Here is a 26102-nt window from a genome sequence, read left to right as displayed (position 1 = left end):
ATTTTATGCGGTTGAAAGAAAGATTGAAAAGATCCAAGAAATGTGGTTTCATGTAATACAAAATTATTTGAAAAATCTGCGCATAAAATTTTAAAAGGTTCAAAATTAATAGATGGAGATGCAAACAAAAACAAAGATCCAGATGTAATATAATTTTTGCATCTCTGTTAACTGAGCCTGGAGCTACAGCGATAAGACTTCACCTTTTATCTGTTCGGGACAAAACGGAAGACGCCCAGGTTTTAGCTTCACGAAACTTGTACAATTGTCCTCCAGTAGGTGGGGCTATTACCTGAAATTGGACACCTTTCTAGAAGCATCATCTGAGAGAAACCTAGCAAAAATTGTCCTGATGGAGACATGTTCATTTTAATAAGACTGATACATAGCTGTCTTTAAATAGTAAAATGTTAGCCTGACTTTATTGATAGTTGTTGTTTTGTTTTATACCGAAGCAATCGATCCATTGTAATGAAGTAAAACAGTTATGACACTAGCTTGACAGCAGCAGGGATGGGCTTTCTGGCCCTGTACTGGTATCCCAACCATTTGGCTCAGCTAACCAACAATATCTTGTTCGTCCTGGTCACAAACATATCTTTTGTGTAGCGATTATAATTTGGCTCTCTTCTGGTACGGTTCTATTAGTAAATGTGCAAATACGCACATGTAAAACATATATACTCTTTTCCAGAAAAGTAAAACTAAACTGCATGTACAAATTAGTTAAAATTGGATTAGATTCATTCCCTCTCCGCACAGAATGAACTAATCTGCTCTATTAAGTGTACCCGCTCTGCTTTTGCTTGCACATCGATTACTTTATTACGACATTTACTTGTCTCTACTTTTATTTGCAATTTTTCCGCTTATAAACCTTTCACAACAGATATATTCTGTCGTTCATTTAAACGAGCTGGCAAACAGCAGTGACTCAGTTACGAACAATACCGTAACGCTTACGCATGCGCTGTTCCGTTTAGCATTTAGCCGTTTGTCGTCCAGATCCAAGCTCTCGATTTACCAACACAATTTTCCAGAGTTTCGGTCTACTGTGGAATAGAAACATTTTCCACACCAGAGATTAGGTGTTCAAGGTGAAAGGATAGAACACAACAAACACTTTGGTGTTTTCTGCTGGGAAACCATTTCACGACTGCCAATGCACCCGAACCTTAGGATACAGTCGTGTCGCTAGCTTAACACAGCTAGCTCGGCGATATTGCCTGTGTCGTTAATGGGTTCACAGTACGAGGCTACCCTATTAGAGAAAGTAATCGGTGTTTAGTCAATAACATGGACACTGCTGAAGAAGGTGAGACTCTTGTTGCTTTCGATTCGGTGGTTAACAGCAATCGGCTTCGGAAATTCATCTTTTATAGACAATCCTGCCGCTCCCGAGCAGCTCTCCTAATGGCAGATGATTAGCAGCGGCTGTCAGTGAAATGTGAGGTAGATTCGAGAAGGCATGAGATCTATACCAAATGTTATTTTTGTGTAACAAAGCTCTGCGTGACAGTAGATTTGGCTGAAATGTATTTGATGTTGAGAACTGGGGGGGCGGAATCCAACAGAAATTACGGATGATGTCATCACTTTACTGTTATTTGTCCTTAAACTTAGCTTTGCATAGTAGTCAATTACACTGCCTAGATCTACATCTTAATCCAGTTAATAAATAAATCAGTTAATAATGCAATACTTACTTGAATTCTACTCGGAAAAATGTACTTACTGTTCCAGGACGTGTTTTTTTTTTTATTCCTGTTGTAAGTTAGCATCGTCCTCAGAGCATGATAATGTCGATATCAACGTATTTGCATTAAGGTTTAGTTGCTGTTAATTAAATCTGTGGAAAAACACATTAGAAAATAGGAGAGGGATTTAGAAGAAAATACATTTTAAAAAGGAAACGTGTAGAAAAAAAGAGAAGAGTAACTAAATAAGTAATAGAAGCAACTGAAGAAATTAATTTAAAAACACAAGGGAAGAATTAATGCTTTTAATGTTTGGGAATAAAGAGTAACACAGATGTAGCAGGTTTATATGCACATTGGCTTATCTGCAAGAGTTGCCAACCTGTAGTGTCTAACAAATATTCTGCTAGGAGTTTCCCAACTGTAGGAAACTAAAAACATAACTTTAATAAATGCTGTGTATGTTGTTTCTTTAGTTTATACACCATAAGTTATTATTTTTTTTAGCCATATAAAATTTCCTGACACTTTTTGTGGCATCTGATTCTGATTAATCAGATTTTAAAGCCATAGGATCGGAATGAGGGAAATGTATATGTCAACCTTTCATTGTAAGTATTGTAGTGCAGATTACCCACCTTTACTTTCTCCCTGAATCCAGTTGAATCTTTATGTAATAACTTGTCTGTGCATATCTTAAATCTATAATCGAAAACATTGTTTTTATTTAAAAGTTAAGCAACATTTTATATTGAGATCTAGTAATTGTTTTCATTTCTAGCAATATCAATTGGTCTTATGTTCTGTGTTTTTTTTTGTTTTTGTTTTTGTTTTTTTTCCCCAGCGGATATTTGCCGTGTGTGTCGCTCTGAGGGGACCCCAGACAAACCCCTGTACCATCCATGTGTGTGCACCGGCAGCATCAAATTCATCCACCAGGAATGGTATGTGTCACACTGAGTCCTCTGGTCCGATATCTATTTTTTATTTTTATTTTTTCAAAATTTTTACAAGTGTCTAAGTTAACAGTTGACCTAGATACCTTTTAATAGAGACGTGCTTTGGTTAATCTTTTGCATTATTCAAATATTGAATCCATTAATGCCTGATTGTGTTGGATGAACATTTTATATTCTTGAATAATGAAGCAGGTGTCTTCAATAGGCCTTTTAATCTGATCTGCGCAACTTTTTTCAATTATAACAAAGTAATGTTAAGTTAATCCAGAAATTTATGAACTAATCAAGCTGAGAGTGTTTCCAACATACCAATACACCTAATATTAAAGGTAGTTTTCTGTTTATAGATGTCCTCATCTATAAACAGGACAGGATAAGTACTGACAGTACTTATCCTGTCAGTATAAGTACTGTACATATTTCAGGGATGACTGGGCATTTCTTTTGTATTTATTTCTTTTTCTTCTAACATCTGCAGTTTGGTCCAGTGGCTGAAACACAGCAGGAAGGAGTACTGTGAATTATGCAAGCACAGATTTGCTTTCACACCAAGTAAGTCCATCCATTAAAATGTTAGTTCTCAGCATGTTTACTGGTTGAGTATAGCACTATACAGCATTAGGCCCTATTATTAGTGATATTTCTTTAGCTTGATTCATGCATTCAAACAGTATGAATTTGCATTATAAACGGAATGTTTTACTCTTGTCAAGAAATCTAACTTTCTTCTTCTGCACACTTCAGTCTACTCCCCAGATATGCCCTCACGTCTGCCCATCCAGGACATCTGTGCTGGTCTGCTGACCAGTGTGGGTACAGCCATCCGCTACTGGTTCCATTACACGCTGGTTGCCTTCGCATGGCTTGGAGTGGTTCCTCTCACTGCATGTAAGTGGTATTCTGTCATAACTTGCCTTGGTAGACAAATTGACAAGAAAGGGGAAGTAAAATATATATATTTTTTCCCTTAAAGTGATTCAGATTTTTACCCAAAACACATTAATTAAAGTTTGGAGTGTGAGCGTTAGTAAATTAGTAGGTGTCGGAGGTGAACTCAGGGCAGTAAGAACCAACAGAGGCACGCACAGGAATCATCACAGTCCAAAACAGGGATTACCTCACAGCCACTGTACCACACCTGTTGTGTAATTAAATCAACAGGAGACTCCCATTGGAAAAGCTTCACCAGGATTAATGGACTTGTGCTGATAAGTTATTTAACCTTTAACTGGTGCAGCTTTTAGCTTCTCACGCCTTTAGAAACAAGAGAGAAGTCATTCTGTGTCTTATTAGTTAGGAAAAAATAAGCATAAAGCAACAGAATGCCTGAATCAATTCAAAACGGTGTTAAGAAAAATCTCACTTGTCTAATGCTTTGGTCTCTTTATTTCCAGGTCGCATCTATAAGTGTCTTTTTACCGGCTCCGTGAGCTCTCTTTTGACACTGCCGTTGGACATGCTCTCTACGTAAGAAGAGATCATTTCCTATAAACGGATGATTCCCCGTTTTGAATTTTGAACAGCTTAGCTGCTGTTGTTTGCTTTAATATACTTCTGTTAATATATTTCTGCCGTGTTCCTGCAGAGACAACCTCCTCGCAGACTGCCTTCAGGGTTGTTTTGTTGTCACCTGCACTCTGTGTGCATTCATCAGTCTGGTGTGGCTCAGAGAGCAAATTGTCCACGGTGGCGCCCCCCAGTGGTTGGAACAGCACCAGCCTCCGCCCCCTAACCTTGCTGGACAAGCCAATGAGGTACACAACTGCATGTATATATATATATTAAAAAAAGTGGACATTAGAAACTTGTAGACTAATATAACAATTGTATGTTTGTTGGCTACTTAAATAGTACAAAGTGCAGGTTACAATTTATGTTTTCACTAATTGCAAATACAGGCTAATCATTCCAGACAACATCCAACATAATTACTGAAAACTATATATATTATGATTTCTCATTCTTCACTTAGTCAGATATGGAATCATTCAATAACCTTGGATTTAATAGTCCTGTTGGTATAATGTTTCACCCTTAGGGTCAAGCTCAAGGTCAGGGAGCAGCCGATGAGCCCCCTGGGGCCCCGCCAGACCACGCTGATCCTCCGGCTCAAAACGAGGCCGAGCCTGAACCCCCTGACGGCCCTCCGGACCAGGCTGATGACCCGGAGCTGGAAGAAGAGGGTGCACCTGCTGAGGATGGAGAGGCCAATAATGGAGCCCAAGGTTTCTGTATAATTTATCATATTAATGCTTCAAGTAAAACAGAAAAACAAGTTTTGTTTAATTTTGACGTTCAAACTAGAGCAATTGTGACCTTTACTTATTACCAAGTTGTTAGTTTTGATAAGTTGCACCCAAAAATAAAAATAAGTCTCACCATGCAGCATGGAAAAGTTCATATTATTATTCTGTAAAACAGCAAAAGCTTTCATTGAAGCAGTAGATTTTGCGATCCAAAATCTATTTATTTTCAAAGACTAAGCAAAATATTTGTATTTGCTCTGTCACAGCGGCTACAAATGCAGAATATTTCCCCAGTAATAAATATGTATTGTTTTTTTTTAACATTATGTTAAAACACACAGTTTGGAGTTGAATTTTTCACAGAACAATTTATTATTATACATTTGTCAATTCTGAAGAGAAATTTATTTCCGCCTTTACATCTTAGTTCCTTTGCAGATATTTTCCAGCAAAATGGTGACAAAATAATAATATTTGCTACATTTGAGTGTTTTACAATTGTTTTGCTTTAGATGACATGAATTGGAATGCCTTGGAGTGGGACAGAGCAGCAGAGGAACTCACATGGGAAAGGGTAACGGCATAAAATCAGTAATCCTTTTACGTCTGAAACGCCAACCTGCACCACATTGACTTGTGACTGTCGTTTCCCATTTAGATGCTCGGTCTGGATGGTTCCCTTGTATTTCTGGTAATTTATATTTACACTACATTTCTATGTGATCTGTTTATTATCTTATTAATAATTACCTATGAGGTCCAACAAAAGCTTTTCCTCTTGACACGACTTGTCTTTGTTTAATAGGAGCATGTGTTTTGGGTGGTGTCTCTCAACACACTCTTTATTCTGGTGTTTGGTGAGTCGACTGAGACAAAGATTATAAACTGCACTTAACCGTAATACTCGTTTTTTGTTTTTTTTTACAAAAGATTTACCATACCCTTTTGCTCTTTTCTTATTAGCATTTTGTCCCTACCACATTGGACACTTCTCTGTCGTTGGCCTCGGCTTCGAGGAATACGTAAGACTCCACCTTTACGTTATCCCACTATAAGACACAGTTATGAATGCTGTAGGATTTAATCTTTTGTTGTTGGTAACGTTATACTTTAGGTCCAAGCATCTCACTTTGAGGGCCTAATCACGACGATTGTGGGTTACATACTGCTGGCCATGACTCTCATCCTGTGCCATGTATCCTTTGTTCAAAGATCAATACCCCATGTAAAATGTTTAATATTCAAAATCAATTCTAATAGATGAATTTAGGCCATCTTCTTGTGAAAATATCAAGCGAAAGATATCCTTAATGGATATTCTAGGGACTTGCTGCTTTGGTCAGGTTCCAACGTTCCCGACGTCTCCTGGGAGTCTGCTACATTGTTGTCAAGGTAACCTCTCCGAAAGCCTTTCTGCTTTGTTTTTTATACTTGTATATGGAAACATGGACTCCTTTTCTGTGTTTCTACAGCAGCGCAGGCCTGAATATTTTTTTGTCAATATAAACAAAGGGGGAATATAGCAAAACGGTATTTATTGTGCAGTTTTGTTGTATTAGAATAAACAGAGACTTTATAGGTGTTAAATTCTTAAAATATTGGACATTCTTCTATAGCTGTGGTAGGCTGCAGCTTAAAGTACAACACAATAGAAATGACAAAGCATTCTACAGTTCATATCCATAATGACAGAAGCTTCTGCTCTTTACATTGTTTTATTCATATTATCCCCCCACCTGTTGGCTTCTGTATGGCGCATTCTGATGGTTATTAAAACACAGTGTTCACATACGCTGCATACTTTTATCAGACCAGCTTTGTGGTCACCTCGTGATATTTGCATGCTTGGTGTTCTTGTGTTGACTTTGTGCACTTTCCCATACACATGTACTGTGTGATATGACATCATATAATTGAAACCACTGTGAACTTTTCCACTTCCTAAAGCTACAGTAGTTCTTCTGAATCAAACACGATGATTCAGGTTTATGTGTTTTTTTGGGGTTTTTTTTTTGATGGTACAGTCATTTTTTTTTAATTCAGAAAGGATTGGATGCCATCTTTGGATAACTTGCCATTATAAACTGAATTAACTCTGCAGCCATGCGTTATAACCGGTATTGGAATGAAATGAATGTGTATATCATTGAATGAATTAAAATGGTTGAACTAAATATGCTCTGTCAAAGGTTTCTTTGCTGGTTGTCGTGGAGATTGGAGTTTTCCCGTTGATCTGTGGCTGGTGGCTCGACATCTGCTCTTTGGTAAGACTCTTGATTTGATTCTGTTCCTGATGTCTTGCACTTTGTTTTATGCTTAGAGGTGTTTGGCAGTTCGCTTTAGAGGCCAAATTTGGATTGTAAAAAGCAAAGGTTTCTGTATTCTGATAGTTTTACAAACCTTAAAATGACTACTTGCAGTAGCTTGTGGATCAGACGGAAGCAATTCAAATTCTCTGACTTAATGCATTGAAAGGCTGTGATTTATTAGACCCCAAATGTTGTTAGTTCTTTTTGTTTTTTTGTTTTAATGTTCCCGTCTTTGTCTGCAGGAAATGTTTGACGCCTCATTGAAAGACAGAGAAATGAGTTTCAAGTCGGCACCTGGCACCACCATGTTCCTGCACTGGCTTGTGGGTATGGTGTACGTGTTCTACTTTGCGTCTTTCATTCTACTTCTAAGAGAGGTGAGGCCTGGTCTGTTTTTGTGCATGTCAGCTTATAGTCCTTTCACATTAAATTGATGCTAACGTAAAATCCATCTCCGTCAGGTCCTGAGGCCCGGAGTGCTCTGGTTTTTAAGAAACCTCAATGACCCGGACTTCAACCCAGTTCAGGAAATGATTCATTTACCCATCTACAGACACCTGCGGAGGTTCATCCTGTCTGTGGTGGTCTTTGGCTCAATTGTGTTGCTGATGCTGTGGCTGCCAATCAGACTCATAAAAGTGTTGATGCCAACTTTCCTCCCGTACAACGTGATGCTCTACAGGTAACTGGCGAGCAAAGCAACATTTTAGATCACATTTTACAGAAATGCAATGTGTTCTTTCTTTCTGCATCTAAAGAGGTTTGACAAACCACTTCCTTTGTCAGGCAGAAACGCACCACTTCTTCTCTTAAGTTTGTGAACAAAAACAAAAAAAAGGAAATGTTGAGAGTATAGTCAACAAGGGGCTGGACAAAAACATTATCTGCTGTGACTTGTTTGAATGTGTCTGTGTGCTTTAGAAATGAATAAATGTCCATATTATGGTAGATTAGTTGGTTGGAGAACACCATCAAGTTATTCTCTGATTATTTTACATCTTGCCTTTCAGTGACGCCCCTGTCAGTGAGCTGTCTCTGGAGCTCTTATTACTTCAGGTTGTCCTCCCGGCCCTGTTAGAGCAAGGACACACTCGCCAGTGGCTGAAAGGTCTGGTCAGAGCCTGGACAGTCAGTGCTGGCTATTTACTGTAAGTCCTGAACAGCATTCATGCTTAAAATGTTGATAGTTTGAGTGCTCATCAGAAATGTTAATCAACATGTACAGTGCTTTCCAACGGTGTTTTCTACCACCTTTCTTTTTTTTTCTCATGTTGTCACCTTGGGATTTTAGGTGACAAACTAGTGCAAAGTTCTGAAGTTGAGAGAAAATTATACACTGTTTTGAAAAGGTTTGCTGATATTAATCTGAAATGTTACATGAATTTTTTTTTTGTCAACCCTATTACTCTGATGCCCGAAAATAAAACCAATTTTAACAAACCGTCATCTGATTAAAGAAGTGAATTGATCAGTGTACAATTTAACCCTACGCCTTATAAATACAGCTGTTCTGTGAAGGTTTTGGTTTTGCTAAACTACGTTGGTGGGTAAACAAAATCATAAAGATGTGGATATGTTTGAAGCAAAATTAGGTGGTGATTTAAACATCTGGTCGAGATCTGTCCAGTTCATTACCAGAAAATGAAGAGACTCTGGAACAGCTACAGACCAATCAAAACATGGCTATCCACCTGAACTGACAAGCTAGACCACAAGAGTATCATCAGAGAAGCAGCTGATAGGCAAATGGTAGACCTGGAGGAGCTGCAGAGATTCACAGCTCAGGTTGAAGCATCACAAAGTCATAATAATTCTCAATAGTTTGGCAAAAGAGACCAAGGTTTACATTTACATGCAAAGTCCAACTTGTGGTTAAACTTTGCACATCACCTTGGATTGCTTGTCTCCATGGGCAACCAAGAGCCCCTTTCACAAAACAATTCAGTTTGTGACCTAGACATCTTTTGGCCATACCAAGGGTTTTCTGAACGAGGTAGTCACAGTTGGCTGACTTGTGTGAGGAAAGTCGTTATCAGCTTTTGACATACATTATTTCCTGCCATTAACACACATTAGAGGAATACAAATATACACCAGACCTTACAAAAAATTGAAAACCACATCTGTTTCCCTCCAGTTCACAATTACACACTACTTTTTGTGTTCAAATAAATCTTTTTTTTTTTTTTTTGCTTCAGGGTATGTCGACATTTAGCAACACGTGGCGTCCTTTTATTCCTGCCACTGATCAGCCTTTCCTTTCTGTCTGCAGAGACCTCCACTCCTACCTCCTCGGTGAGCAGGAGGACAATGATGCCAACCAGCCTGCAAACAACAACAACAATAACAACCCTCCCCACGGGCCTCATAACAACAATAACAACCCGGCCCCAGCTGTTGGGGAAGGACTGCATGCAGCACATCAGGCCATCCTGCAGCAGGGGGGGCCAGTGGGTTTCCAGCCGTACCACCGACCCCTGCGCTTCCCATTCAGAGTGAGACAGTCCTGTGATTTTTTTTTTTTTTTTTTACATGCTTTACAATGCTCTCCGGCACACTCAATCCTATTTGAAATGTGTTACCACTCTGAAAAACACAAAACCTTACAAAGTATTTTTGCCTAGTTTATACTGCAAATATCTTAGCACACTTGAAATGTAAAAAACTCGCATGCAAATAACTTTCAGATAGACATACGAGTTTGTTTCAAATCAATAATTTAATATTGATGAAAAAGTACTAGTTTAATCCACTGAAATGGATTAAACTATATAACATGGGAAAATATCTTGTCATAAGTGAAATAATCTGAACTAGAACTTGTACTTTTTTTTTTAGAACAAGCTCCTATATCTCCTATAATATTTGCATTAGAAACTAGATATAATACTTGGTAAGATTTTGTGTTTTTGCAGCACACACAAATTAGGGGCAATTTGTACATCCTCAGGATACTATGCCATATCATGCTTTTCTCTTCCTCCGACTTTAAAATGTAAAGAAATCAGATGTTTCTGAAGACTTCTATGCAATTGTTGTAAAGTATGAAAGTTACTTACGTGGCTTGTCCTCTGTCCCCTAGATTGTGCTCCTGATTATTTTCATGTGCATCACTCTCCTATTGGCCAGTCTGGTGTGCTTAACTCTACCAGGTAAGGAGTGATGTCAAACAACTAAACTAACAGATAAATTACTACTTTGTTGAACTCCACCCAAACCTTAATGAAAGCTCTGACTCTTTCATATAGACGCATAATGATAAGTCTTTCCTGAACTATAAGTGAGGAGAGTCTTTTTTTTTTCTCCTCTGTTGCCACTACAAAGTTGGCTGTGATGTGAATAATTGCTCTGCCGTGTGTGTGTTTCAGTATTCACAGGCCGCTGGCTCATGTCCTTCTGGACTGGAAACTCTAAAATCCATGAGCTGTACACAGCAGCGTGTGGTCTGTACGTCTGCTGGCTCTCGGTTCGTGGAGTCACTGTGTTGTTGGCGTGGATGCCACAGGGACGCATCGTAATCATGCACAAAGTCCAGGAATGGACGCTCATGGTGAGCGGAGGAATCTTAAGCTTTAATAAGCAAACGGGAGCAGTGGGAATTGTTAGCTTTTCAAAATGCTGTGATTTTTTAAGTCCTTAGCTGCTCAAAACACATTATGCATTTCAGCCAGAGGTGATGGTTGGCATTTGAATAAGCTTTCGCAAACCCTGTTTATAAGTTAGAAAAGGTAAAAATATTGGTTTGCTAAGAAATGAAAACAAACTGATCTGTGTAGTTTAACAATCTGTCTAAATCTGAGGTGTTCTAAGCGTACTTCATCTTGTATGCCTTTTTTTTTAGATTTGCATTTTCTACAAAATCCAAACTACTTTGATTGCTTTATAGAAAATGAACATTTAGTTCATTGTTGAGCAGCTAGAATAAAAAAAAATCAATATATAATTGTTGTTGTGGTTTACAATTTAAAGAAAAAATTTATTTTGCGTTGACATATTTGGCCCATGTAGCTAAAAATTTGTACATCAGTGCTATAAAATCTGGTGCTGCAAACGTATTTAAAAAGACATTTCTATACACATAATGATAAAATGTTTCTTAGCTGTATTAGAGCAATTATGTATGGAGTCTGAATGAAACTGAACTTCCTGTAAACTTGGAGGAAGGATTATGTATCTAAATCATTTGGAAAATTTGCACAAAATGTCATTAACTTCTTGAAGAAAAGTGAGATTGTTGCTTCTCTATCATTTTTAGTTAGTGATATAATTTTTCTGTCAAAGACCAGTGGGGCTCACCCTTGTCTTTGTTTATAATATTACTGATGTAGATCCTGAAGACCCTGGTTGTGGCTTTGCTGGTTGCTGGAGTCATCCCACTGTTATTGGGGCTGCTGTTTGAACTGGTGATTGTGGCCCCACTTAGAGTACCTCTAGACCAAACACCTCTGTTCTATCCTTGGCAGGTAAGATTATATAAGCATACAAGATTGTCGTCTCCCACAATTTTTCACTTAAACGTGCATTAAGAAGTTCTTATATGTCTTGATGTTATTTTCAGGACTGGGCTCTTGGAGTTCTCCATGCCAAAATCATCGCAGCCATCACCCTCATGGGCCCACAGTGGTGGCTTAAGGCTGTAATTGAGCAGGTAGAGTATTAATGGATATGAAATATAAATATGATCCTTTTTAAATTTCCCAGTTTAAAAAAAGTATCTGCTGACTGAGATGAAATTGCCTGTTCATTTTGTCTTTCTGTAAAGCCCCCGAGATGACTTCTGTTGCTCAATGGAGCTTTGAACCGAATCCTGTTAACTCTCCGCCTCTTCACAGGTTTATGCAAATGGAATTCGTAACATTGATCTCCAGTTCATAATCCGCAAGCTGGCAGCTCCTGTTATCTCAGTCCTGCTGTTGTCCCTGTGTGTGCCGTATGTGATTGCTGCCGGAGTGGTTCCTGCTGTCGGTCAGTATTAGAAATGCTTTATCACCTTAGACCACTTTAAATTTATATGAAACTTTCTCTCCTCCACAACATATACAGACTCACATATGTACATGGAGCCCTGCCCCTCCCACTCACCTCCCCCACAGTGTTTCACTAAATGTCCATGAATAAATTCCGTCTTGCATCCAACTACTTTTTGTGGTCATCCACACGCTTCTAGGCTCATTCTGGTGATCACTTTTAGTCAGGACTAGGAGAAAAGTGAAGACCATATACCTGTATTTTGTTTCCAGGTGTCACCCCTGAAATGGAGATCCTGATGCAGAGGAGAATCTATCCATTCCTCCTGATGGTGGTGTCGCTCATCGGCATCCTGTCTTTCCAGATCAGACAGTTTAAACGACTTTATGAGCACATCAAAAATGACAAGTATGAATGTTTCTGTCGTCCATCTTATTTTTTTTTTTTTAAACAATTCTAAAATCTTTATTTGTGTAATAAATTCTAAGACTCTTATTTTAATTGTGTCTCTATTGAAACATTTAGTATTTAATGTCTTGGTATAAACACAAAATGCCTTTTATTCTTCGGCAAATCTAATTAGTTGTAGAAAAAAAACGTCAATTCTGACATGTATTCTCCCCATGCAGGTACCTGGTTGGTCAGAGGCTTGTCAACTACGAACGGAAATCTAGCAGAGCAAACTCTATCCCATCCTCCAACCCCATCGCAGAGTAACATCTTTGTGTCCAATGTGTGCCACGTTTTTGCACCAGTTACCCACTGTAGACCCCCCTCTGCACAGGGTAACTGTAGAGGGTCTAAACATCATGTGTATTGTCATTCATGCCTTGCTTTTTGTGAAGCGCTGCCTCATAAATTGTACATGTGTAAATACTTTGAAAGCAGACTTTGTCTTATGAAAAAGGACAATTGTGGATTAATGCAATGACCATTGTACATCTTAAAACCTGTATTGTATAATTTATTAAATCAAAGTGACAGTTTACATTTTCTGTTGTATGTGTTCTGCAAATTCTGTGTGTGTGTGTGTGTGATTGTTCAGCAAAGGCATCTGGTAAAATTAGGATGCATAATTTTATTCTAAGCATTAAATTACAAAAATGTAAAACCTTATTGAGTTGAAATTATTAACCAAAAGTTCAAGCTCATTTCTTAAGAATAGTTGTAATCACAATTTCTGCAATTTTTCACTGTTATTTGGTCATTGTCAGGTCAAATACTCAAAATCTTAATTTAGTTTATACAATTAGATTAGGTTTACAATTGCAATTCATCAGACGCATAAAAATAACTTGCATTTTGTTCCATAAACAGACTACCTTGCAGGTTTTTTAAGGATAATAAAACACATTAAGTAGGGATGGTCAATTAAAAATAACTTAATAGGTCAATTACCCTTGCGTACGTTTTACTTATATATATATATATTTTTATTTTTATTTTTTTTATTTTTTGCTATTTAGTCTTTTTAATTAAAAAAACAATAATAACCCCCCCCCCAAAAAAAAAAAAATGTTAGCAACCGGAAGCACCTCATCGGTGCGTCAGAAATAGTAGTTGTATATTTTTGCCTTAAAAGTTATGACATCCATAAATCAGTATACAACTGGGGGTGGAGTAATTGTGTCATCTTTTGGAATAAGTGGAGACTGAAGCACAATTCCAAAGTTTTCTGCTAGAACAGCCGGAATTTCTTCATCTTCAAGTTCCCTGGTTGTGGTTTCTAGCCCACCTCCCGTTGCTTCAGATGGGAATGTGGTGGTAATCAGCCTGCGGCCAATGTAAGACACCCTCCCGCCGGGTCTTAACACGGTGCAGAGGGACTTGCAGAAGAAGATGGAGCTGGGAGAGCTCTGGTGATACTGGCACATCTCGGCGAAGTCCTCCAGACGCCGAGGTTCCAGGGTGAACTTGTAGATCTCCGTCCAGTCCCCATCTTCGCCTCTGTTTTCCTCCTTTTGCCACTCCAGAAAGTGCACGTCGTCTATCCTTCTGACACGGTAAACTCTGTGGCCCTGCACCTGAGGACCATAAGTATCCAACGAAAGCGGGACACTAAAACCAGCAGCGCCGAAACCGACGTCACACAGCCACCGTTTCCCTTCGAGGTTGACCATTACGATCAAATGGTCAAACGGGGGCCCGTAGCGACAAGTTATCGAGTTCTTCACCTGACCCGAGAGCACAGTGGTCTGGAAGCCCAACTGGGTCAGCAGCCAGTAGAACAACGAGTTATTCTCAAAGCAAAAGCCACCTCTGCGCTGGTTCACAACCTTGTCGTAGAGGGCCGGAAGGTCCAGCTTGACCTGTCCACCGCTGTGCACCGTCAGGTCTTCAAATGGCACCGACAGCAGGTGACAGGTGTGAACCGAGCGAAGCAGCTCCAGGCTGGGCACACCTGAAGGGCCTTCAAACCCGATCCGCGACAAGTACCGATCCACTTCCATCTTCACGGAAGACATTTCCTTTTCCTTCTATGCTTTCGGTCTCACGACGCTTTACTTTCACTTTTCTTTCCAGAGTGGTTTGGAAACCGAGCGCAGGGGAATTAAGAGCAGAAAGCGAACAGGTCGATGTACAGGATCAAAGTACATAAAAAGGATGCCCTCGTGGGCCGTGGCATGTAATGCAGAGGCGTAGTTAAGGAAAACAGTGCTGGAGGCTGCTGCCCAGTCCTCAGTAAGGTCCAGAAGTTCATGGCATATCATTTCCATAACTTTTGAAATTTAAAGGTAATTCACAGTTAAACTTTATTCATTTATCAAGAAAAACATCAAATAAATGTTTTCAAAATATGATTTGTGGATGACTGCCCACAAATCATATGACTTCACCATACTATAATATAAAACCAGCATATTTATAGTTAAATAGAATGTTTAAACTAAACTATTTTTCTGTTATGTTATAGGTGACCTTCCTGTCTCTTTACAGTGCACAATGTTTTAAACATTACACATTTTCTAGGGCAATTTTCTAGGTTGAAAATGTGCGCACACCCTTTGACTTAGTCAAATATCTAAATGCTATCATCTTTAGGTTGTGATTAACAGAGGTATTACTATTGAAGTCATGCAAACATCATAAGGGGTACAAAGAGCTGCAATTTTGAGGTCAAAGCTGAAATGTTGAGCGAGAGAAGTTTGATTTTCTTTTCCGAGCTGATATTTATGCCCTTCCTATGTGGTCCAAAAAGGTTTTAAAACATAAATAATCATGTTTATTTAAGTTTGACTACTTCCTGTGTGGCTACGTGCCGGTGACGTCTTCACGTCGAACACGCCCTGCTCCCAGTGGAACAGGGAGAGGGAGAAAGATGGCGCCCACACACGTACTGAGATGCTGTCAACGGGGTTTAGCCTGGATCCCTGTGATTTTTATCGCCCTTGTCGTCTGCTGGTCCTACTACGCTTACGTGGTGGAGCTTTGTTTGTGTAAGTAGACGTGTCGCTGCTTTCTGTCGCGTCCCTAAAGGCTTTTCAGACGGACATGTTTTCATTGTAGTGTCCACTCACAAACACACAGCTGCTGCTGCTGCTGTGGCTGCTGCTGCTGCCATCAGGAAGTGAATGGGCTGCAGCTCAACAATGGTGCTGCCTGCCAGCCGGCTCCGAACACACAGATACGTGTCTGTTTGTCTGACATCTCGTCGGGTTGTACTGTATTAGGAGGGATATGTTTCGGCGAACGCATAAGGTTTCTCCTGCTGCACTTTAAGACTGCCGGTTTTGTATTTCTTGTTTCCTGCTCGGTTTGAACGCAGATTGCGTTTTTGTTGTTCTTTTAAATTGAAAGAAGCAATAGTAAAATTTAAATCTGACTGCTTCCTGTGATGTTTTTTTCTATTTGTCCCTCTTATTTAAACAGGAGTTAACTTTTATGCTGAATATTTTACTTTGTGTTACTCTTAATTTTATGTAAAACTTATATGAGCTAATTCTAGAAAGCCCCACTGAAGCTATGTTTGTACTCTGAAATGAGGCCATGTGATCCCCACCCTGCAGAGTAGAGATGCACCAACAACCTCACAAAGATTGAAATCAGCCTCAGTTGGTGATCCATCCATCAACTGTCTATACTTGCTTAGCAGGGTTGCCGGGGTGTCTCAGCCTGATGCCTACCTCCAGTAGTCATTGGATGAGAGGCAGTCTATCTCACAGACACACAGGATAAACAGTCATGCACACACATTCACACACAATTTAGAAGAACCAACTAACCTAATAAGTCATGTTTTGGTGCTGTGGGAGGCAGCTGGAGTACCCAGAGTTAACCCACACAGGATGAACAAGCAAATTCAACGCAAAAATACCCCAACAGGATTCAAACCCAGAACCTTCTTGTTGCAAGGCAACTGAGCTCATTTTTAAGGTGATCATGAATGCAAAAAAGCAATTTAAATAACACTGGTTTTGGGGGTGTAAATTAAGAAAAAAAAATTATAAATGTGCTTTATACATCAAAGCACATTTATGCATGTGCTTTGATGTATAAATGGAGATGTGTTGTAGAAACCAAATCAGTAAGTTTGACTTCAAAGGAAATATGTCTTGGCCAAGAAAAAAGTGTATCTCTGCATTAAATTTATAAAATATTAAACTAGCTACTAATTGGATAAAGTTTTCCTTTTTTAAGATCATGACTCTGGCCTAAGAATAACTTTTTGGGGTTTAATTCTTTGTAGTACAGTGAATAGAGATAAAAAAGAAAAAACTTTGTTTCTTAAAAAGAACTTAAACATTTCTGGAAGTCCAGGTCAAAGAGCATCACTGGAAATTTCAGTAAATTTCCACTTGGGTTTTCTTGTCCCAGCCTGCATACTACCATGGTTGAGTGAGTTTCCAGACCCCCCGCCCCCCATCCTGAAATGCCATTTGAATATCTTTTTAATCTCCAGTTGTTGTTTTTTTTTTACGTTATTGTGCAGAAAGAAACTCTTTATTTCTGTTTGATTTAGATTATTTTTCTAACATTTGTGTTTTCTCTGTATCTCTTACAGACACCATTACCATGATGGGAGAGCGGAGTAAGTACCGCAAAAGATGAAAAGTGTTTAATTTGTTGCGAGTGGTATTTCACTGAGCTGAGCCTGTTCGGATTAGTGTCCCTGAGGTCTGCTGTAATGCACTCCGTAGACTTGCTGACACAGAAAAGTTTGCTTGCTTGTCGCCCGGCAGCTCCTCCTTAATCAGCACTACCTATTTGCAGTCTTCTCCCATTAATTATATAACTGTATCCTCATCAGGCCCTGTAGTCTGAGTAGCAGCACTATTACCGTAACTCATGTTCTGCGTCTGCACACTTACTGGATGGTTTGTGTTACTCTCCCGCTGATCCAATCTCCCCCCCTTCTCCCCGCCTTCCCTGCCTCCAGTTGTCTACCTGATCTTCTTCCACGTCTCTTTCGTCATGTTTGTGTGGTCTTATTGGAAGACCATCTTCACCAAGCCTGCCAACCCTTCCAAAGAGGTACAAGATCCCATAGCGCTCCCTTTCTGTCTGCATGCTTCTTCTGATCCCCTGCCGCGATGAAACCAGCCGGGTGATAAAAGCGTTGTGTCCGCTTCGTTCCAGTTTTGCCTGCCAAAAGCCGAGAAGGAGCGCTACGAGAAGGAGGAGAGGCCCGAGTCCCAGCAGGAGATCCTGTGGAGAGCCGCCTCCACCCTGCCTCTGTACACTCGCACGGGCGCCGGAGGTAAGGCCGCGTCACCCGGCTGGTAATGGGGGGCGGGGGGATATACTGTCGTTCGTCGTCGCCCAGTCATGACTGAAAGATTGTGCGAATCACGTTGCAGCGATCCGCTACTGCGACCGCTGTCAAGTCATCAAGCCGGACCGGTGTCACCACTGCTCCGCATGCGACATGTAAGAGAACCGGACTACCTTCAGGAAATTCTGCTCTCCTATCAACTATTTCTTTTTTATTGTCGTTATTTTTTCTTTTTTGTGTCCATTTGATCATTTGTTTTTTTGTTTTGCTGTGAAGGTGTGTGCTGAAGATGGATCACCACTGTCCTTGGTAAATCTGATCTGCTTCCTGCTCGTACAGTCCCTTAGAAAAGTACCAAGTATAAAATAGTATAAAAACGTTGATAAAGCATTAAGGTTGAGTATTTTCACATGTAAGACACATTTGCTTCACTTCCAGTCAACGATTGGAAAACTCGTGGCCAGACTTTAAGAATGCCATTGATTTTTTTTCTCTCTCTCTCTTTGTCAATTATTGGTCGATTTATCATTGCTGATTGAATGTTTTTCTCTCCTATAAATAAGAAAATGCTTAATAGGGTCTATTTTTCTTTTGGAGCCCTTTACTGCCTGTAATACTCCAGAATTTTCCACTTCTTTTTTGTAACGTTGAATTTTTGTGTAATAAGTTGACTTTTAATGAATTTTGTGTGTGTGTGTGTGTGTGTGTGTGTGTGTGTGTGTGTGTGTGTGTGTGCGTGTGTGCGTGTGTGTGTGTGTGTGTGTGTGTGTGTGTGTGTGTGTTCAGGGTGAACAACTGCGTCGGCTTCTCCAACTACAAGTTCTTCATCCTCTTCCTGGCCTACTCACTGGTGTACTGTCTCTTCATTGCCGCCACGGTTCTACAGTATTTCATAAAGTTCTGGACCGTGAGTACTTGATGCTGAGGCGCGGCTCCGTGTGTGTTTTGAGTGTGTGTGTGTGTGTGTGTGTGTGTGTGTGTGTGTGTGTGTGTGTGTGTGTGTGTGTGTGTGTGTGTGTGTGTGTGAGAGTTCAGATGCGGATCTGTTCGGGTCCACTCAAATATTTGTGCATGGCGCTGACTTCTCCTGTGCAATCTCTTTTTTAAATTTTTTATTTTCCCTCCTCTGTCCTCTCTCACCCTTGACCCCGGTTCTCTCCCAGTTTCCTTGTCTGAAGTCGTGGCACACAAACGGGTCATTGTTCTCCGATTTTTCTCTCTCCCCAATCAGAACCATCAGTCACACCACTAGAACAGCAGCAAACTTGCATTTCCTTTCATCTCTTCTCTCTCTCTCTCTCTCTCTCCATTCTCACCAGTTTATTCTCTTTTTTTTGTCAGACTTCTCCTTGCCTTCCCCTTGTTTTCCGACTGTTTTCTCCTGTTGTTCCTAACTGGTCTTGTTTCTGTTTATGCTAAAGCTTTGTCGTAGGAAATCGGCAGAGAACTGCCCGAAGGTAACCCAGCCGTCCTCTGCTGCCACGAGTTTTTGCATGCCATCGTGATACGCATGCAGTGACGCGGTTCTCATCCCACTGTTGCCTGCATTGCCTTATCCCTTCCTCCTTTCTGAAATTACCATCCCTGTAAATTTGTTATTGATCCCCATTTCCGTCTCCTCTCGTCTCTTCCCACAGAACGAGCTGAATAACTCTGCCAAATTCCACGTCCTGTTTCTGTTTTTTGTGGCGGCCATGTTCTGCATCAGTATTCTCTCCCTCTTCAGCTACCATCTGTGGCTCGTAGGGAAGAACAGATCCACAATAGGTAATGCACACACATGCATTCAACATTTTTTTTTGTTTGCTTTTTTTTTTAAAGATACTTATTAACTAAATTTGCAAAAATGCAGTATTAGTTTCCTTCTTTTTTTTAATGGACTTAATGGTTTGTTGACATTTTAATCAGGCTTGCAGGGAACTGATGCAGTTTAAAAAAAAGAAAAAGATTCCAGACTTTTTAAAATTTTGCTATATAAAAATATGAAACATGAAAGCATTCTTACATTTACTTGTCCCATTCAATAATCACCGTGGGGTTTGAGCACTGAGTCGATCAAAAATAAAAAAATGCCTCTAAATTTTTTAGTTCTGGGATTTTTTTTTTTACTGCTCCCCAATTTATTGAACCACATCAAGTTGAAATTTAGATTTAGTTTCTAACTGATGTAAATTTGTTCAATTGCATAAAGAAAAACATTTCCATCGCTCCATTGTTTCGGGATTCTTTTCAAGAACAAAAAAATAAGAAATAAAGAAAATAATGCAGACTATGTTTGTGCTCTCATTTGCATAATTGGAGGGAAAATGTAGATCCCTACCTTAAATTTTAGATTTCCTAAATGTCTGCTGAAATGATCAGCAGACATGCTTCCAACTTCCTTTGAAATGACTTCTTCCTCTGACTTCAGTTTTAAACACCTTACTTTGAAAGGACATAACAGAAATAAAGACTTTCAAGAAACCTGTAGTGTATTTCCTTTTGTCGGCAGAAGGAGCCGTACGAACAATATCGATCTTACTTATGAGACAGCCTGTGTGTGTTTTTCCTCCCCTGTTTGACAGGTTATACATGTTGTTCTAGTGTTTTATGACTTTATGGTCTCTCTCTTTGCGTTGCTTCCTCCCTGCAGAGGCATTCAGAGCGCCGGTCTTCAGAACAGGCTCAGATAAGAACGGTTTTTCTCTGGGTTTCCGGAAGAACATCGCTCAGGTCTTCGGCGACCAGAAGCAGTACTGGCTGCTGCCGATCTTCACCAGGTAACAGACTTGCAGTTTTGGAGAAGTAGAAGATAGCTTGAGCTAAGGGTTTGTTGTTGTTTTTTTTTTGTTTTTTTTTTTAGCATATTTATATTTAGGCTCCAGTTCATGCAAAGTTTGTTCCCTTTTAAATTTCATCTGTTAATCTTAAGTTTTTTTTTCCCGTTTTCTCCAGTCAGGGTGACGGTCTGACGTTTCCCACCCGATTGGTCAACGCTGATGCAGAGCAGGCCACTGTCACTCTGCAACCTGATTCCAATAAATGGTGATAATTACATTTTTTTTTCATATATACATAAGGAAATACTTCATTTTGTCTCTTTCTGTTCAGAAAGCAGGGCTAACAGAACTTCATCTTACAGCGTGCCGGAGGTCTCTGTGAGCCCCCTCAGTGAGTCACAGAACCGCCTTCTGAGCAACGAGCAGCAGGCCAACAACGCCGAAGACCACCTGGCCGAAAACTTCCTCAAATCAGGTAAACGAGGGACGCACCAGTCCACCTTTTTTTTCCCCTTGCGATCCAAATATGAGGTTTAGTACCTTTCTGATACCAAAAAACAGTGCTGTGCTGAATTAACTTAAAATATTTCTCTTTTTAAACATAAATATACTGAATTACAAAATTGTTTGGTAACTATGCGCCAGTACAGCACACTTAAATACACCAATAGCTCCACAAGCCTGGCCAAATGTGTAAAAACAACACAGCTGTAGTTTGTTCAGTCAGTGGACTGTGGAGTATAATGTTTTTCTACTCCAAACATTGGAGTTTAACAGCCAATGTAAAAATAAATAATAAATATGAAGCTGACAAAAACAATAGGTTGACTGTTTTGGTCAAACTGCAATAAATCATATGGTCAGAAAGTGCAATTAGGCATGGCAAATATAATGTAAAATAAATAAAGCCTCGCATCTCTCAGAGCACAAAGCATAGAATTAGAGAGAATAGATCTGCCCTTATGGGTAGGGCACATTGTAGAAATAATTTTTCAATATGGGACCTATACATACATTAAAATCAGATTGGTGCATCTCTATATGAAAATGATTGCATTAATCTAGATTTAATTAGACATTTTTGTACCTTACTGTGTCTTCACTTTGACTTCACAGCAGAGAGTGAAACCGTCACCATGGAGAGCGAGTCCTAACCAGGTAAACAAGCTCCACTCAGACCATTTCATTTCAACTCAGTAACATTAATGTTCACATGCTTTTTAATTAATTATTTGAAGCATTGTGTCTTCAGGCTGGAACGATAAGTTTGAATATATTGTGACATTTCTTGACGATGCAAGGTTTTGATTTGTTTTGTAACAAATACGGATCAGTGCTTGTTAATTTGTTCCTTTTCTTCTGGACCACAGGAGAAACACATGTCATCTAATGCTATGCCTTAAAAAAAACAACAACAAAAAAAAAAAAAACAGTCTTGTTCATCACCATGGCAACAGTCCCCATAAGTGGATTCCTCACGGACACATTCAGAGAAGCTTTTTGGAAACGCAGTCCACTGGCACAGGGCACCACACTATATTGCTTTAATAGCCTTGGCGTTTTTGCATGCAGTGTTGGACGGACATCTCTTAAACACGGGTTCCCCATCACCGCACTCGGCTCGGACGCATTTCTCTCAGTTTGATTTTGCAAGTGTAAGAAGATTCACAGGACTGTGTTTTTTTTTTTTAATATAATTATTATTTTTGTGCCAAAAGCCTCCACGATGCACCTGATCTCAGACGCTCTGAGCGCGCTGTAAAATTGTTCAGCTTTTTTTCTTTTTTTTTAAACCAACCCATACAATGGAGATGGATCTTTGCTTACCCATTCTGTGCATCTCATCTTTTTTTTATTTTATTTATAAAGCTGGAGTGATTACTATGATTACTATTATGATTATTTTGCACCTTTTTGAGATGGATGTTTCTGCCACCAAAAACCTGGACCGTTGCAGAGGACTCTACCCCACGGTTCAGTGGACTGTGCCTGTCCTCGGCATCAAAGACTGGATCCAGACTTTATGTGGCGAGATATTTGAGCACAAGATGGCGCATTTGCACTTTGTTGATATTAATTGTCCAACAAAACAGCATTCTGTTTTCCTTTTCTTTTTACTTCAACATATCCAAACGATATCAGTGGTGTGACAGATGTTGTTTATGTTTATATGTGTTACAGCTAAAGTCACAGTCATCAAAAACTGACTGAAAGGATTAGCTCAAAGTGTCTTTGTGGCTAGATGGTGTTGAATTATGCTGCTTTAAAAGAATGAGACAGTCGAACCTGCAAGGTGTTTTACCTAGTCCACTCTGGCTTTTTTTTTTTCCTCTCACTGTCTGGTGGTTGATTTCCACAGCTCACAGCTTCAACCTTTACCAAGACACTTGCTGCCAAATAAGGGCTGACATGTCAGGAGCTCTGACATCTGAACCTGAAGTGTTTACAGCATCTTAGCTTTATCCTAACCTCACAGGCCAGTGTCACCACATCCCGAAACGAAATGGATGCAGCAGTTTCTGTGATACATTTTTATTTTATTTTTTTAATGCGTTTTATATTTCTCTGAAACTTGTTGCTTTACCAGTTTCAGACAGTAGGTGGAGAGAATGTGCTTATTTTCTGTGCACCGAGGCAGATACAGTTGAAACCAGATGTTCACGTACTTACAAAAGACACAACCTTATTCTTTGCGCCTTTTCTGATTGTAAATCACACAGAACATTTCCCGTTTTAGTTCAGTTAAGGTCACCGCAAACAGGTTAACGAGGAACAGTTTGTGAATTTTGGAAAACTCTCGTAAAATTGTTTTTTAAGCTGTCTGAATTGGGTTAAACGTTCTGGGTGTCTCTCCATAAACCGCTTTGTGGTGGTAGAATTAGGGTCATTGTTCAAATGGGAGACCTGTTTTTGCCTGGGCTTTAACTTCCTGGCAGATGTCTTCAGATGCTGTTTCGGTGTAGTCCCTTTAATTGGAGGGGGCCATCTGTGTTGTGAATCACACCAGTTCGCAGTAAAACAGCCACATGGTACCGTCCTCCCCGTACTTCAGTTTGGGATGGTGTGCTACGGCTAACAAGCTTTACCTTTCATTCCTCTTTGATGGTAGTGATGGACAGGTATTCTCTGACTGTGATGTTAGTTTTGGAGTAGTTGTTTCATTTTCGCCGAGCGATGTCAGCAGATTTTTCCCCAAATTCCTCGAAGGTAGAGCTGGGTAATAAATCGATAACAATATATATCGCAACGGACACGCGATCGATATCAACAGAAAATACATCAAATGGAACGTTCAGTAATTTCAGTGAGCTCAAATCCAGAACCGCACAGCATTCTGGGAGGCGTAGGCAGAGGGAAGGCGTTTGTCGCTCAACTGCTGACGGCTAGCTTAGCTAGATGGGTGGCATTAACTAACTTACCCACCGTTTGGTTACCTAGCAACGACCTCCTTGAGTAAGTTTTGTTTCTAAGCAGTTATGAAGCACAGTGGCAAAACGAAGAAAAAAAAAACTGGAGTGAAAGGGGAAAATGAGTACAAAAGCTTGATGGTGGATAAAACATGTAAGGTCACGGCAGCAATTTGGCAGTATTTTATATATTTAAAATTAAAAACTAATCAATGATTATCGATGTTGACTGTTATGAAATGTTTATGTTGTGATACTTTTTTCAATCATGTTATCGAGCCCTACTTGAAGGCATCATAATTCAATTCAAAAAAACTTTATTGATCCCAAAAGGAGATTAAATCTAATAATCTAATTGGATGTCATTTTTGACTTTGAAGACGATGGTAGAGTTCTTTAAAACCTTATCTCTAATTATTCTTGCATTTTGCAAAAGAAAAAAATGTCTTTAATATTAGACTGCGAAGGCAAGAAATGTGCCTTTTTAACTGTATCTGGTTTCAAATGTAAAAGTCTGTTCTGAGGTCAATTTTCTTTTTTTCTTACTGCAGTTTTATTTTATTTTATTTTTTTGCCTCGGTTTTCATGTATTTCGTCAGTGTTAGCTCATTGCGGATCGCTTTACTGTGACAAACCATCCAGATATGTTCTGAAAGCGAATCGGACCCCTCTGATCAGAAGCTCGGATTATTGTGCCCGTTTTCAGAACTGCTCAAGGACCCTGAGCTTGTTCGAGACTCTTGCTGTAATCGGTCTTGTTTCAAAATGTCGAACACGGGTTTCCCCGAATCCCGGGGTCGGGCCCGGGATCTGTAGAAACTGTCGCTGGATGAGCCCCTCCGCAGAACAGATCCCACCAAACTCTCTCTGGTCGTGATGTTTACAAGCCTGTTCGTGTTGAGCTCGGTGCGGTGAAACGTCGTGAGATTTCTTCGGAAATCGTAACTGTGTTGTGTCTTTCTGGGTGTGCTTATGATTATTATTATTATTATTATTTGTATGCTTTCCAAACCAGCGATTGAGGGGTTTTGTTACTGCACTATCACACTGTGGTTAGATCTCAAAAGTACTACTGTAAGGGATCGCTGTCCAAGCCAAGGTTCTGTCCTGATTATGTATAGATTGTGATTTAACATTTGGTGTAAGAAAATGGTTTCAGAATGTTCTTGTGTCACACGTAAGGAACTCACATCGGACCTGCCGTCTTGTTTTACCGTTGCCTGTATCCTCTGCCCGGCTGTTTGGCGCCCCCAAGCAGAGTGTGTGTGTGTGTGTGTGCGTGTGTGTGTGCGTGTGTGTGTGTCCGCGCACGCGTTTGTATGTGTGTATTTTGTAATGCTTCATTTTAGTGTCTTTTTGTAATATTCTTGTATTGGGAGGAATGCTTCTGTGCAACAAAGAGATTCTGGACTCTGGCTCAAAGCATGGCACCTAACTTCTGTAAAACGGGGGGTGGGAGGGAGTTTTACTATAATACTGGGAGGGGGGAAAGGGTTGGTGTGAAATTGTCAATTTTTTTCTGAAATTTTTGCAAGTCATGTTTTCAACGAGCTTTACTCTTGTCTGTATAAACTGATTAAATGAAGCCATAAAAACTCCTGTGAAAACGGAAGAAGGATCTGATGACTTTGGTTATCTTTTATACATTGATACCATGCTACGTCTGTCTCCACGGTTCAGGTTGTAGCCTATCATGACTGCTAATATCTTTTTATGTTCTATTTTAAAGTGTGTGTATAATATAAGCAAACAAAAAAAAATGACTATATATATTTTTCTTGTCTCATTAATTTCATTGTTCCTACTTATGAGTACATGCCTCTTAATTAACTGGGAAAATAACAATAAATGTCTTTTTAAAAAAAAAAAAAAAAAAAAAAGCTTGTGTTTAGTTTTCCATCAGAGAAATTGGAGATTATCATGAGCCAAAGCTATTATGTCATCTTTCAAATTAATTCTTGTTTGCGGTTTACTCCACTTGCACACATAAACACACATAAGCAGGTCAGACCTGGGTAAAGTCAACATACAAGTAGAGCCTAAT

At 39.6% G+C, this 26102-nt stretch overlaps 3 protein-coding genes across 6 annotated transcripts; 2 read left to right on the top strand and 1 right to left on the bottom strand.

Moving 5' to 3' along the window:
* The first annotated feature begins 961 nt into the window (after window positions 1–961).
* Window positions 962–13167, top strand: marchf6 (membrane-associated ring finger (C3HC4) 6). The gene is made up of 25 exons (XM_014983495.2): window positions 962–1315; window positions 2542–2641; window positions 3135–3208; window positions 3401–3544; window positions 4051–4123; window positions 4242–4410; window positions 4695–4881; window positions 5415–5476; window positions 5561–5593; window positions 5708–5759; window positions 5866–5924; window positions 6017–6097; window positions 6226–6294; window positions 7092–7166; window positions 7454–7588; window positions 7673–7893; window positions 8222–8359; window positions 9484–9706; window positions 10294–10363; window positions 10580–10761; window positions 11540–11674; window positions 11770–11859; window positions 12044–12176; window positions 12452–12587; window positions 12809–13167. Exons 1-25 carry the CDS (start codon window positions 1297–1299, stop codon window positions 12894–12896), a joined length of 2748 nt encoding a protein of 915 aa, XP_014838981.1. The 5' UTR covers window positions 962–1296; the 3' UTR covers window positions 12897–13167.
* On the bottom strand, window positions 13114–14822 carry LOC106915717 (arylamine N-acetyltransferase 2-like). Its single transcript, XM_014983496.2, has one exon. The coding sequence runs from the start codon at window positions 14642–14644 to the stop codon at window positions 13778–13780; it is 867 nt and encodes a 288-aa protein (XP_014838982.1). The 5' UTR covers window positions 14645–14822; the 3' UTR covers window positions 13114–13777.
* A 630-nt stretch (window positions 14823–15452) lies between these two features.
* zdhhc20b (zinc finger DHHC-type palmitoyltransferase 20b) lies at window positions 15453–25673 on the top strand. Of its 4 annotated transcripts, none has more exons than XM_088001288.1 (13): window positions 15453–15616; window positions 17182–17208; window positions 17557–17651; window positions 17757–17877; window positions 17978–18047; window positions 18169–18201; window positions 18679–18799; window positions 19530–19659; window positions 20525–20651; window positions 20827–20916; window positions 20990–21126; window positions 21771–21809; window positions 22022–25673. In XM_088001288.1, the coding sequence occupies exons 1-12, from the start codon at window positions 15499–15501 to the stop codon at window positions 21803–21805; spliced, it is 1104 nt and encodes a 367-aa protein (XP_087857414.1). In that variant the 5' UTR covers window positions 15453–15498; the 3' UTR covers window positions 21806–21809; window positions 22022–25673. The 4 variants fall into 4 exon arrangements, with proteins under 4 accessions (XP_087857414.1, XP_087857415.1, XP_014838987.1 ...); XM_014983501.2 differs by having other exon boundaries at window positions 15456–15616; window positions 21768–21809; XM_014983502.2 differs by having other exon boundaries at window positions 15461–15616; window positions 21014–21126; window positions 21768–21809.
* The last annotated feature ends 429 nt before the right edge of the window (window positions 25674–26102 follow it).

The sequence above is a fragment of the Poecilia mexicana genome, unplaced genomic scaffold, assembly GCF_051168715.1.
Source record: "Poecilia mexicana isolate PSO_F unplaced genomic scaffold, ASM5116871v1 scaffold_20, whole genome shotgun sequence".
NCBI lineage: Eukaryota > Metazoa > Chordata > Actinopteri > Cyprinodontiformes > Poeciliidae > Poecilia > Poecilia mexicana.
Note: the sequence above shows the minus strand (reverse complement) of the source record. Positions and strands in the feature narration are given on the sequence as shown.

Bases quoted from the DNA above. Each gene is read 5' to 3' on its own strand.
- marchf6 (XM_014983495.2), top strand. The intron at 7,589-7,672 runs GTGAGGCCTGGT...CATCTCCGTCAG, and splicing joins TCATTCTACTTCTAAGAGAG to GTCCTGAGGCCCGGAGTGCT. The intron at 10,762-11,539 runs GTGAGCGGAGGA...TTACTGATGTAG, and splicing joins TCCAGGAATGGACGCTCATG to ATCCTGAAGACCCTGGTTGT.
- LOC106915717 (XM_014983496.2), bottom strand. From the start codon at position 14,644: ATGTCTTCCGTGAAGATGGAAGTGGATCGGTACTTGTCGCGGATCGGG.
- zdhhc20b (XM_014983501.2), top strand. From the start codon at position 15,499: ATGGCGCCCACACACGTACTGAGATGCTGTCAACGGGGTTTAGCCTGG. The intron at 19,660-20,524 runs GTAATGCACACA...TCCTCCCTGCAG, and splicing joins GAAGAACAGATCCACAATAG to AGGCATTCAGAGCGCCGGTC. The intron at 20,652-20,826 runs GTAACAGACTTG...CGTTTTCTCCAG, and splicing joins CTGCTGCCGATCTTCACCAG to TCAGGGTGACGGTCTGACGT.